Here is a 14,200-nt window from a genome sequence, read left to right as displayed (position 1 = left end):
ATTAATATCTTTTGTAGATAAAGTATTTGGAATGAATTTTAAATATGTTATTCAGACAGCAAATGTCTAGAGTAACCTCAAATATCTTTCAAAAATTCACTTCCGGTCGCGTGTTTTTCTGTCCTAAAAATGAGAAGTTGTCTAAGCAAGATCTCAGAAATGATAAGAGATTAAGACACCAGACTTATATGAGCAACAGACCTTAAGATGTAGCCAAAACCACTTGGGTTCAGAGCGTCAGTCGTCACTTCCGGTCGTCACAGGAAGTGATCAAAGAAATTGAAAATTTCAACTTTTCTTTTTTTCATTAAAATATGCATCACTTTATTGCATCTTTTTCGCAGATTCGAAAGATGTTGGTCCCACCGGAAACGAAAACGACAACTTCCGGTTATAAGAGAAAAACTACAAAATTTGAGTATTTTACTTTGCTATAAATATTCTTCATAGATAATGTATTTGAAATGAATTTTAAATATGTTATTCAGACTGCAGAGGTCTAGAGTAACTTCAAATATCTTTCAAAAATTCACTTCCGGTCATGTGTTTTTCTGTCCTCAAAATGAAAAATTGTCTGAGCGAGATCTCCAAAACAGGTAAAAGATTAAAACACCAAATTTTTATGAGTAGCAGACCTTGAGGAGTACGCAAAACCATTTTGGTGAAACGCGTCCGTCGTAACTTCCGGTCGTCACAGGAAGTGATCAAAGAAACCAAAAAATTTAACTTTTCTTTTTTAAATTAAAGTTTGCATCACTTTATTGCATCTCTTTCGCTGTTTTGAAATATGTTAGATTCCACCGGAAACAAAAACGGCAACTTCCGGTTTTAGGTGATAAACTACGTTTTTTTGATATTTAACTTTCTCATAAATTTTGCTTATCGATAAAGTACTTGAAATGTTTTTATGCATTTTGTAGATACTGCAAATGTATAGAGAAACGTCAGAGATTTTTTTTTTTTTTTTTTTTATAAAATTCACTTCCAGTCACGTGTTTACCTGTCCTCAGAATTAGAATTTGTTCTCTCAATATTGCTCTGCAACAGTAAATGACTGAAGTCTAAAACTTTCAGAACTGATGGTCAGACATCAGTTTATTTGAATCGCGAAGAAATCTTGTATCGCCGTTACTTCCGGTCGTGACAGGAAGTGATGCAAAAAAGTGAATGGTTAATGGTTAGCACGTTGGATTTTCACGCTGACAACCAGGGTTAAATTTCCAGAGTGTCTGAATTTCTTTTATCACCTTTTCAGCTTGAATTTACGTTTTTATTTTCAAAATTGGACGGAAGACCTCTCATTGCTCGCAATGAGTTTCTAGTTAATGCTCTTTTTCTTTTCTAGAATTCTAAGAGAATTTTGAGATCAAATGAAATCATTGTACCACCTGGAGGTTTACTGGATACAGAGTTAGACCTCACGTTTTCTCTTCAGGTTTGGAAATAAAATTTCCTTTTTTTCAAATATCATTCTTTTTAATGAGGTGATATTTGGTATATATGATACTATGATGGAACTTACATCCTTTTTTTCAGTATCCACACTATTTAAAAAGAGACTGCAAATTACAAGTGATGTTACAAAGAAGGAAGAAATACAAAAACAAGACCATTCTAGGATACAAAACCCTTGCTGTGGGCCATGTCAACATGACACATGTAAGGAAAACCCATTCATGTCAACATGTTGTGTAAGCAAAATCCAGTCATGTCAACATGACACATGTAAGCAAAACCTGGTCAAGTCAGCATGACATGTGTAAGCAAAATCCAGACATGTCAACATGACACATTTAAAGAAAACCAAGTCATGTCAACAAGACAAGAGTTAGCAAAACCAGTTATGTCAACATGACACATGTAAGCAAAACCTGGTCATGTCAGCATGACATGTGTAAGCAATACCTGGTCATGTCAACATGACATGTGTAAGCAAAACCTGGTCGTGTGAACATGACATATGCTAGCAAAATCCAGTCATGTCAACAAGAAACATGTAAGCAAAATCCAGTTATGTCAACATGACACATGTTAACAAACCCTGGTCATGTCAATATGACACATGTAAGCAAAACCTTATCATGTCAACATGACGTGTAAGCAAAACCCAGTCATGTGAACATGATACATATAAGCAAAATCCAGTCATGTCAACATGACACGTGTTAGCAAAACCTGATCATGTCAACATGACACATGTAAGCATAACCTTGTCATGTCAGCATGACATATGTAAGCAAAACACAGTCATATCAACATGACACATGTAACCAAAACCTGGCCATGTCAACTTGATACAAGTAAGCAAAACCTTGGCTGTGGACCATGTTTACATGGCACATGAACAAAACCCTGTCTGTGGATCATGTCAACATGATGTGCAAGCAAAACCTGATCATGTTAACATAATAAATGTATGGAAATCCTTGGCTGCGGGCCATGTTTATATGACTCAAAAGCAAAACCATGGGTAGGGACCTTGTCAGCACACAAAAGTGGACCACATCAACATCACACATATAAGCAGGGCCACATCAACATCACACATATAAGCAGGGCCACATCAACATCACACACATATATAAGCAGGCCTTGTCAGCACACATAAGTGGGCCACATCAACATCACACATATAAGCAGGGCCACATCAACATCACACATATATAAAAGCAGGCCTTGTCAACACACAAGTGGGCCACATCAACATCACACATATAAGCAGGGCCACATCAACATCACATATATAAGCAGGGCCACATCAACATCACACATATAAGCAGGGCCACATCAACATCACACATATAAGCAGCCATTAACATGATACACATACTGTAAAGTTACTTATTTTTGTGGGATCAAATTTTTGTGGTCTGTTGAAAAAATACTGATTCAAGCTGATTTAATTTCTTGGTTGGTAGACTAACATGATACTGTACTTTGAAATTTTAACGTGGAAGACATGAATCCATGGGTCTCTTCTTAACACAAAAACAACAAAAATTAACCCCTAACAAAAAAATCTGTGATATCACATAAGCAAAACTCTGTCCAGGGACCTTGTCAAAATGACACACAAAAGCAAATCCCCTGGTCAGGGGCCAAAAGAAATTGACACACTTTAGCAAAACCTGTTTCCTGGCTATGGACAATATCAATTTGATACATTTTAGCCAAACCCTGATCAGGGATCATATGAACACAAGTAAACAAAACCCCAGGTTTTATGGAAGATACTTGATGTATCCTCCCTTCCTGTTTAGTTGTAGAACTTCATGAACTTGGTGATATATCTTTGTACATTAAAAAAAAAAAAACTGGTGGTCATCCTTTCTGATTAGTTTATACAGAACATGATCTTCCTGTCTCTGTAAATGATGTACAGTTAAACTGGTGGTCTTCCTTTCTGTTTAGATTTTACAGTGGACCTGTCTGAGTACAGTGATATAAACTGGTGGTCCTCCTTTCTGTTTAGGTATCACAGTGGATGTGTTTGAATACAGTGATATAAGCTGGTGGTCCTCCTTTCTGTTTAGGTTTTACAGTGGATGTGTCTTGAGTAAAGTGATATAAACTGGTGGTCTTTCTTTCTGTTTAGGTTTTACAGTGGATGTGTCTTGAGTAAAGTGATATAAACTGGTGGTCTTTCTTTCTGTTTAGGTTTCACAGTGGATGTGTTTGAATACAGTGATATAAACTGGTGGTCCTCCTTTCTGTTTAGGTTTCACAGTGGATGTGTTTGAATACAGTGATATAAACTGGTGGTCTTCCTTTCTGTTTAGGTTTTACAGTGGATGTGTCTGAGTAAAGTGATATAAACTGGTGGTCTTTCTTTCTGTTTAGGTTTTACAGAGAACACATGATAAGGACCTATCTCTGTACAGTGATCAGAAAGACAACACAGAGAAGTTGGCCACACTGGTCATGTTACAGCTGTCTAGTCAGCCTGTGGACCACACAGAGAATGGCCAGAGGAAGACAACTCTGTCAGATGTTGGTGAGTTGTTGTGAGGTTGAACATTCCAGTAGAAATGAATCAAGATTTTCTAGTTTCAATTACTGTATAGGGGGAAAATAACTCGCGGTGTTAATATTCGCTATATTCACGGTGTAAATAAATCCGTGAATTCAAGAAACAGTGAATAAGTTTTCAATAACCTCCATGTTATATTTGGAAATCTGAGAATACACTACGATAGGTAATTATGCGTGCAGTACATGGTCATTTCAGTAATTACGAATCGTACTTGTCATTCAATGATTTTAATTATCACGCTTTACTTTAATTTAGATCATTCAGCAGATAATAACCTGTATTTGTAAAAAAAAAAAAAAAAGCTGTTTTAATAGCCAACGCTACATGTTTCATCAATCAAAACACGTGGGTCATGGGTTTTGATTACCCGTGCGTAACTACATTACCACATGTATTTGTTAGCTGCATTATCATGTTTTTATCGACATTTTGGTTTTTTAAAAATCATTCAAATAACTATCGAACTTGCTGATGATCTGGATAGATATTACTTCGTCGTCCTACATTAACACATTTCTTACTGTCCAGTGGTTTTTCGCCGCGATGTATTATCCCCAGGGAAAGAAGATCTTGGGGTGTACTCATCGTAATAGCATATAGGAAGTAATTTGACGTTTATAGTCAAGGACTTTTAATAACTGCACTTGTTTTAGTTAGTCGTCAGTAAATTATTAAATCTAACTATTTTATATAAATCTACCCTGTTGTTTGTGAAGTGAATACATAATGCTGATTAATGTCGTTCTAGCTATGCTATGGATAAAACGGATATAGACATTGAAGGGAGGTACATGTAACATTTATTATATACCGATTCCGCGAATTCAACAAACCGCGATCGTGTCAGAGGAGAGAAAAACGTGAAAATTACAACCCGTGAAATTAATCCCCTATACAGTATTGTAAATATATTTAGCGTGTATTTGACGGAAATTGATTTTTGAACAAGTTAGTTTAGATTTGATTTAATGCATTTCTTAATATTCTTATTTATGTGTATATGTGCAAGACATTTAGCTTTTTACTTGAATTAGTGGAAGTTGCTTTCCACCAAAGGCACTAAAAGGAATACCCAGCCAAATGTAATATGTTTATAGTAATTTGGTTGCTGGGATTAACTCAATTAATTAAAAGAAAAAACAACTCAAAAGTATATGTGCATTTCAGTATGATTGGAATATGTGAGTTTGAAATGTTTCTTTGATTCCATAAACGCTGTATTATCTTTCTGAAAAAAAATCACATCCTCATGGGAGATAACCCAAAGTTCATGCTTTTGACTTAGTAACAAAAATTTGATATCTTGAAACTTTTTATAGATCGTTCCCCAGACATTGATAATGAATCGTACGATGAAGACGATCAAGAAGAATGGTCAAATGATGACATCAGTGATCCCGAGGCATTAGACGAGGATGGAAGACTGAGAGCAAGAAAATCCAACCGAACACAGGCCCGAGGGGTAGCCACAGCTAGAGGAAGAGTCAGCGTAAGTCAGGGGAAGGGGGATAATGCATGCAGGGTCATTATGAATATCTGGGTTAGGCCAAAAAAGAATCTTTAGTTTCTCGGGTACTGCCTGCATTAAATCAAACATAGCAGCATTGATCCATTTTCTTCACATAATGGAAAGGGGGATAACTCAATTTTCTCTAGAAAATTTAGGTATTTCCTTTTTAGCTCACCTCGACGAAGTCGAGATGAGCTTATGCTATACCCCCGGCGTCGGCGTCGGCGTCGGTGTCGGCGTCGGCGTTAGCGTCGGCGTCCCAGGTTAAAGTTTTAGGAGCAAGTCCCATTCCCATGTAACTATAAGCCCTACCTGGACCAAACTTGCATGGATGATGCATCTAGGGATGGACACTACCACACTAGCTTCGGATGCTGGATCTGACCTAGATTTTCCGGATGAGTGACCAGGTTAAAGTTTTAGGAGCAGGTCCATTCCCAAGTAACTATAAGCCCTACCTGGACCAAACTTGCATTGATGATGCATCTAGGGATGGACACTACCACACTTGCTTCGGATGCTGGATCTGACCTAGATTTTCCGGATGAGTGACCAGGTTAAAGTTTTAGGAGCAAGTCCCATTCCCAAGTAACTATAAGCCCTACCTGGACCAAACTTGCATGGATGATGCATCTAGGGATGGACACTACCACACTTGCTTTGGATGCTGGATCTGACCTAGATTTTCCAGATGAGTGACCAGGTTAAAGTTTTAGGAGCAGGTCCATTCCCAAGTAACTATAAGCCCTACCTGGACCAAACTTGCATGGATGATGCATCTAGGGATGGACACTACCACACTTGCTTCGGATGCTGGATCTGACCTAGATTTTCCAGATGAGTGACCAGGTTAAAGTTTTAGGAGCAGGTCCATTCCCAAGTAACTATAAGCCCTACCTGGACCAAACTTGCATGGATGATGCATCTAGGGATGGACACTACCACACTTACTTCAGATGCTGGATCTGATGTAGATTTTCCAGATGTGTACCAGGTTAAAGTTTTAGGAGCAGGTCCATTCCCAAGTAACTATAAGCCCTACCTGGACCAAACTTGCATGGATGATGCATCTAGGGATGGACACTACCACACTTGCTTCGGATGCTGGATCTGACCTAGATTTTCCGGATGAGTGACCAGGTTAAAGTTTTAGGAGCAGGTCCATTCCAAAGTAACTCTAAGCCCTACCTTGACCAAACTTGCATGGATGATGCATCCAGGGATGGACACTACCACACTTGCTTCGGATGCTGGATCTGACCTAGATTTTCCACATGTGAGACCAGGTTTAGATTTAGGAGTAGTCTCGTTCCCAAGTAACTATAAGCCCTACCTGGTCCAAACTTTCATGGATGATGCATCTAGGGATGTACACTAACCAATCTGCTTCGAATGCTGGATCTGACCTAGATTTTCCACATGAGTGAATTTTAGCCATATTTTAACCAAATTAGCATGGATGATGTATCTAGGGATGGATACTTCCAGACTTGCCTTGGATTCTGAATCTGACGTACATTTTCCAGATGAGTGACCAGGGTAATTTTTTGGAGTAGCTATATAATATTATGGCCTGTTATGATAAAACTTGCATAGATGGTGCATCTAAGGATGAAAACTTCCAGACTTGCTTTGGATGTTGGAACTGACCAAAATTTTCTTGATTACTAAACAGGTCAAAAGTTTTTTGAGCAGATCTATAATTAAATCAAACTTGCATGGATATTGATCTTGGGATGTACCCTAACTAGAAAAAAAATATGATGTGAAATTTGCCTTACATGTAGATAACGTTCGTCGAGGTGAGCTTCGTAATCTTTGATTACCTATGTTTCATAAATTTTTTTAATGGATACTCAATATTATAATTTTAAAAATACTTATGATAATACTTTTTAAAGTTTATTGAGTTTCAAATTTAAAGTACTAAAAAAATATAGCTTTTGCTTAAAAACGTGCTTGTCGCATTTTAGGCTACATAAAATTGAAATTACGGTGCACACATCTATATTAAGGTAGCTGCATTGAAATTCTTCATTGTATTTTTGTATAAACATGGATAAACATGGACATTGACAGTCATTCAACATGGACACTTTGTTCACGGAAAATTTAAAAAATGTATATATTTGGTAATTTTGTGAGAAGTTAAATATATCTACTGAATGACACCAGTGAAACTATGAAGGAAGAATTTTCATTGTTATTTTTATAGAAAATTCTGAAAAAAATGCCTTTTGCATAAAATTTATTGCTGGAAAAAAATGCCTTCTGTCCTCATCTGTTTTAAAGGAAATTGGCCTGAGAACTATAATTTCAATTTTACTTAGCCTTATTTTGAAAGTTTGGCCCCAGAAACTAAAGATATTTTTTTGGCCTTATGGAACATATTGAATGTTGGGGGACATTGTAAGCACAATATAATATATATGTACAGTGGCTTATTCACAATTAAGTATCACATTAGATTAGAATGATGTGGTCGGAAAGGTATGCTATGCTAATTTCTTTGTTTTTCAGCAACAGAGGAATTTTAAACAGAAAATTGTATCATTGCTTCGAAAATTCAAGATCACAGAGGAGGTTTGCTTATAACTCAACACTTGCTTTCTTCTCTTACTCAAGCTTTTAACAGATAAATCTAAGTAACTCTAAAATCTTTGCAAAGGATGGAGTCTGATGAAGGCCTTAAGACAGCAAGCCCCTGTTCTATCAGGCACATGCTACAAGCCTCGTTTAGTTGGGGTACATCATGTACATGTAAATGTCTACTTCATACAAATACATGTACTTTGGGATTCATTTCCTATGTTGAAAAATTTGATTTTACGAAGAAACACATTCACCAAAGTTATTTTGACATTTTACCTTTGAACCAAAATTTTCAATATCCTTTTAAAGAGTGACATAAAATTGCTCTTGTAAGAGTAATACAGATTTGCCTATATCAGTGTTTGAAATAACCATGTGTAAATCACCCAAGATGCATAAATTTTGCTGGGTGCAAAAATTCGTATCGATACCCTCCTGGATGCGTTAAAATTTCTGCGTAATGAATTTAGATCAATTTGATGAATTGTACTGATACATGTAGTGAAATTTAACACCCAAAGGGACTGAACTCGTAAATCTTTTTAATCAGAAATGAAGTTATGTTGATAGAGTCCAAGTCACGTAATGATTGATCAATCTAATAGTGTAAACCTTAAACTTGGATCAAGATTCTCATTAAAGTATAGATTATGATTGAGGTAAACATAGTTTGTGTTAAACATGTTACGCAACTTCTTAGGGTTTCTAGTGGTGGATAACAAAGCGAAGAAAAAAAAATATATGAGGAGACAAAAAAAAAGTAATATGCTTTAACATGTATATTAAAAATACATTTAAAAAGTCAATTAATTTTTCTGGCAAGTAGATCTTTGGCAAGGCTGACAATGTTTACTAGCAGCCAGCCCTGCATGACTAGCTATATACATGTAAATTTAATGGTGAGTTTCAAACACTGTCTTTATCTCTATTTTGTTTCAGTACTAAAAGGCTCCATCCTTTAATCTAATAAAGTTTGTAATAAAAGTAAACAAATAAACTCTTTATTCCTACAATTAAGCAAATAACTTTTTTGAAAGGATCTTTGCATATGCAATTAAACTTAGAAGAAGGGTATAATACAGAGATAATAAGTTGACGTATTTATTTTTCAGTCATTAGACCCAGAAGAGTTCCCCGACACAAATCAGGACCCAAACGATGACATCGAAGACTTAATTGATGAGCTGGCAGAGAGCATGAGTGACAGTGGCCAGGAAATGGACCCAGATGCTGTCAGTGTTATTTCAACTCCTAAACCAAGACTCAGGTGAGTTTGTTATTACAACAGTAAACCAAGGCTCAGGTGAATTTGTTATTACAACAATAAACCAAGACTCAGATGAGTTTGTTATTACAACAATAAACCAAGACTCAGGTGAATTTGTTATTACAACACCTAAACCAAGACTCAGGTGAATTTGTTATTTCAACACCTAAACCAAGACTCAGGTGAGTTTGTTATTTCAACACCTAAACCAAGACTCAGGTGAGTTTGTTATTTCAATATCTTAACCAAGACTCAGTTGAGTTTGTTATTTCAACATCTAAGCCAAGACTCAGGTGAGTTTGTTATTTCAACACCTAAACCAAGACTCAGGTGAGTTTGTTATTTCAATATCTTAACCAAGACTCAGTTGAGTTTATTTCAACACCTTAACCAAGACTCAGGTGAGTTCGTTATTTAAACACCTAAACCAAGACTCAGGTGAGTTTGTTATTTCAACATCTAAACTAAGACTCAGTTGAGTTTGTTATTTCAACACCTTAACCAAGACTCAGGTGAGTTTGTTATTTCAACATCTAAACCAAGACTTAGGTGAGTTTGTTATTAATCAGGGCTCAGGTGAGTTTGTTATCTAAAATTTTAAACCAAGACTCATTTGAGTTTGTTATCTAAACAGTTCAGACTCAATTGAGACCTGCATTGGTGTTATAATTAAAACTTTTTGCATATAAGTTTCCTTTTAAATATAAATTCATTATCCATCAGAAAGAATAGATTTTAATTAAATATATAAAGTTTTGTTTCATGGGAATAAGAAAATGCTAGAAAATAATTTGTTAACTGTTTATGATCAATTTATTTTCCTTTTCTAGACCATTTTTCCAAGGCAGAACAAGCACTGTAGAACCTGACGATGGTAGTAAGGTAAGACCACCAGTGTAGATCCAGTAAGCATGCTCAGTAACTCATCGTCATCCCGTCTTGCCGCATCAATTTATTTCTTTTAAAAGCTTCTTTGGTTTATTTTCTACCAGATTATATTTAATCCATTAAAGCATGTGTCAGTTCAGTTATTAAGAAGTAAAACATTGTAAGGTATATAGATCTCTATTAATCTCAGCCTTTAGACCTTTAGTTGTAAGACTGAATGTTGTCTGCCAGTGCCACAGAGCTGGATGTTGTAAACAGCTGATTATTTGTATACACAGGACCCTGATAAAAATAGCGATGATGCAACTTCCATCAAAAAGGAACCTGAAAGTCTGATGGTAAGTGTAAAAAGGTCACAGTTTTCTTTCTGTGCCTCATTAATTGGTATTTTATCATGATTTCTATTATCATTCCTCCCTGTCCCCATAGTACATTTACTTAATTCATTTTAAGATCTTTTTCTAAATTATTCTTTTTTTTTTTAAAATTGTGTATATTATTTGTTACAGTAATACTTTTTAAAAATCAAATCCAATAAGTAAAATTAGTCTGCAGTTTATGAATAACTAAATAAAGCAATGTATATCAAACTTTTAACCCCCCCCCCCCCTTTATTAATATCAGTAGGTTCTTAAAGCCAAATGTGGATATATTTCTTAGTCCTTTTACATGTATATTCAGTGTTGATTTTTCTCAGATGGATAATGCAGCTGTGTTTTATTATCAAGATTCATTTAAACACCACAAATAAATAATAATCTAGTGTGCCAAAGTGTAAACCTCCCCCCTCCCACACACACACATACACACACACACACCCCCACACTCCAAGTCATTTGCCTGTAATCATAATGCACATAATGCATGTGTCTGATGATCTTGTTATCATATTGATGTTACTTTGATCACTAAATCTTATTGAGTTCTAAGACAACTAAAAGACAATACTACAAAAGAATTTTCCTCGAATGAAAAAAATTACATGATTACGAAACAGACATTTTGGCGGGGATTGGCATCATTGGGTAAATTTTTTTCAACTTTTTGTTTTTGATTTGATACATTTTTATATATTGGCATTTGTTGAATAGGAGGTTGACTATAGTCTTCAGCATGCAATGTTTATAAGACCTATTGGTCACAAAATGTAAAAGTAGGCTTCATATTCCATGTAAAAATATATAGCATGATGGAGGTCATCTGCATTATAAATCTATATGGTATTATAGCTTTAATTTATACAACTTTTACTCTAACTATCAAAGACTATTTTAATTCTTGGTGTGCATTGGCCTTTAGGGATTTAAAAGAAACCCCACCTTTTCCGATATTTGAAAGACATATATATATATATTCACAAACTATATTGTATTTCACATAAACATTTTGTAGCAGGATGGATTATGGCTTTTAACACTCAGCATGAATCACTTGTTTCTTTATTGATATAGGATAATTTGATAAAGGTGTTCTTAAAACAACTGCCTTTAATCAAATTCCCAGATCTAATTTTAATCACACTTGGCTGTCAAACAACTTTTATCCCATAGATAAATGGATTTGAAAGGGCATGGGAAGGGAAGCAACTAGTTAGTGCATATTGACTCCTAAGCATCAGCCATTTTAAAGCGTTAATGATGCATTACTTATCTAACATACCAGTATTATTGTGCATATCCTATTCTAACGTCAGTGCTTGCATGTGTGTGATGTATCAGTGATGTACATCATTGTTTGTGTTTATGTACCAATACTGTATTTTTGTGTGTCTTATGTTTTTATGTCCCTTTTATTTTTTTGCCATCTTCTGAGGGCCTGTGTAGCAGGTTTTGGGTTATAAATAGAACTAAAATATATAATAACTACAGAGAACCCTTGTAGCTTGTGTTCCTCTCAAATTTCTTAAGATTTTTTTCTTTTTTTTCTCCCCATTTTTTACTTTCTGTGATTCACTTGACACCAGTTTTACACATATATATTTGAGCACCAATTGAGCAGCTGTTTTAGACAATTTATATGATATATATACATGTATCATAATTGTGGTAGTGTCCCCTTTTTATAATCCCCAGTAGTCTGTATGTATAAGTTTTTAGTTATAATACATGACTACCTCTCAGATTCTCCAATTAAAACTATATTCATAAAACTTTTATAAATTGGTACCTAGAATAATTTTTATTGTTATTGATATTGAAGTAATTTATCAGCAGGTTTTTTTTTTTTAAATAAAGTAAATCTTGTTCAAAATCATTGGCAATTCATACATGTAAATTTCTAAGCTTCGATGTAATGTACCTGTATATATTTTACCCAATCATTAATTGTCTACAGTAATTGATATTTACAATGAAATATGCTTCAATAGTAAATGTTAATTTTTGACGGAAATAGGAAAAAGAACAGGTAGAAGATCACAAATCTTCTCCAGAAACAAAAGGCAAAATTAGTCATGGCCGCAGTCGATCGTATCGAGAGGGAAAACACAATAAAGGGGAGCGACATCGTCGTCACAGTACTGGTCTAATTCACGGATCGGTTAGTACCGCGGAGAAGGAGCATGAACTAACACACAGTGTATGTGGCCTGAGGCAATACAGCTAGCCTGATATAGACAGATTACTTACATGTATCTTATATTACACAATACTCTATTTTCTGTACCTCACACATTCGTAGGCATCTTGCTCTAGCCTTGATCAGCACCACTATTCTTTTTATAGCTATGCCATTGAGGGTACATGTACATTGGTTACCTCTGAAGGAAAGGGTGGTTGTTTTTTTCTGTTTTGCATGTCCTGGATTTGTTGGTATCCGTTATGTGTTTAATGTTCACATAAGGCTGAAATGAGCTTTTCTGATCTATGTTTGTCTTTTGTCAAGTTTTCAGAATATTGACTTTTTCCACATTACTAACACTTTAACCTACACAACTTGATTGTGAAAGCACAAAGTTTTCACAGGTGAAGAATATAAACAGATGAAAAAACTGTGCATTGTAGTCTCTAGTTTATTCAAACCATGCTTCCTTGCACCATTATAGAGGTCTGACTGTTTCCAATATGAATATTTACAGAAAATTGTTCAAGCCATCATTAATTTTTTTGTTTGATGTACTCTGACCGACATTTTTCAAGGTGGGTAGATAGGAAGGTGTTTTTTTGTTGTTGCTTTTTTAAAAAAATTATCCTACACATTGATAATCATAATAAAAAATCAAAAACTTAGAATTTTATTTATGTTTTCATCTTAAACAGGACAGCTAGACAGATTTAATATTTATTGCTAAGAAAAGGTTCAGTCAAATGTGTCTTAGAGAAATGATAAAACGTTATCTTTCAAAATGATATGGACAATCTGTAGTTCCCTTCCAAAAAAAAAAAAATAAAATACTGGAAAAAATGATCAGGTAGGGGGCAATTTTGATGGGTCAGTCGGAGTACATCAAACAAATCATTTTTTATTGTTGGCCTCATAGTTTATACAGGGGAAGGTGTAAGTGTGTTTCTTTTTATTCTCTTAAAAATGTTCTATCTTACTTTAATGTACAGCTGTATGTTTAATTTAGGTTTAGTTTGTCCCTTTGATCAATATGGGAATGAAACAAGGGAACAAAATCTTGGGAGATTTTTCTACTCAAGTGAGCATTGTTTCCCATGAGCTTGTTTGTTTTAAAGGGTTTTAAACAAAACCACTGTCATAAAATCCATCCCACAAAATTTATCTTAAATTCAATGTTAATAATAAAGATCTGTTATGACATGCTGGCAAAGAAAAACAGCCATCTTGGTGCTTTGAATGTGTGGTCAATTTGTATAGCATGTTTGTAGAGGTGTTAACATTTGAGTGGTTGCTAATACATGTATAAAGTGAAAGTAGTGTTTATTTATATAGCATACAGCTTTTTGAA

At 35.0% G+C, this 14,200-nt stretch overlaps 1 protein-coding gene across 6 annotated transcripts in view; it reads left to right on the top strand.

The window, feature by feature from the left end:
* LOC133176886 (phosphofurin acidic cluster sorting protein 1-like) overlaps window positions 1–14,200 on the top strand; it is a 31,479-nt gene that overhangs the window by 4,981 nt on the left and 12,298 nt on the right. The window contains exons 3-11 of one of the 6 annotated variants that reach the window (XM_061311953.1): window positions 1,346–1,435; window positions 1,537–1,659; window positions 3,841–3,994; window positions 5,353–5,522; window positions 8,064–8,126; window positions 9,248–9,402; window positions 10,233–10,284; window positions 10,569–10,628; window positions 12,685–12,828. In XM_061311953.1, coding sequence (XP_061167937.1) covers window positions 1,346–1,435; window positions 1,537–1,659; window positions 3,841–3,994; window positions 5,353–5,522; window positions 8,064–8,126; window positions 9,248–9,402; window positions 10,233–10,284; window positions 10,569–10,628; window positions 12,685–12,828 — 1,011 coding nt within the window. Of the gene's footprint in view, window positions 1–1,345; window positions 1,436–1,536; window positions 1,660–2,049; window positions 2,065–3,840; window positions 3,995–5,352; window positions 5,523–8,063; window positions 8,127–9,247; window positions 9,403–10,232; window positions 10,285–10,568; window positions 10,629–12,684; window positions 12,868–14,200 lie in introns of those variants that run through there. The other 5 variants (XM_061311945.1, XM_061311960.1, XM_061311968.1 and 2 more) reach the window with 5 other exon arrangements.

This window comes from Saccostrea echinata, unplaced genomic scaffold (genome assembly GCF_033153115.1).
Source record: "Saccostrea echinata isolate AGI-Se365-2 ecotype Australia unplaced genomic scaffold, CSIRO_AGI_Sech_v1 ptg000002l, whole genome shotgun sequence".
Lineage (NCBI taxonomy): Eukaryota > Metazoa > Mollusca > Bivalvia > Ostreida > Ostreidae > Saccostrea > Saccostrea echinata.
This window is presented reverse-complemented; position numbering and strand designations above follow the sequence as displayed.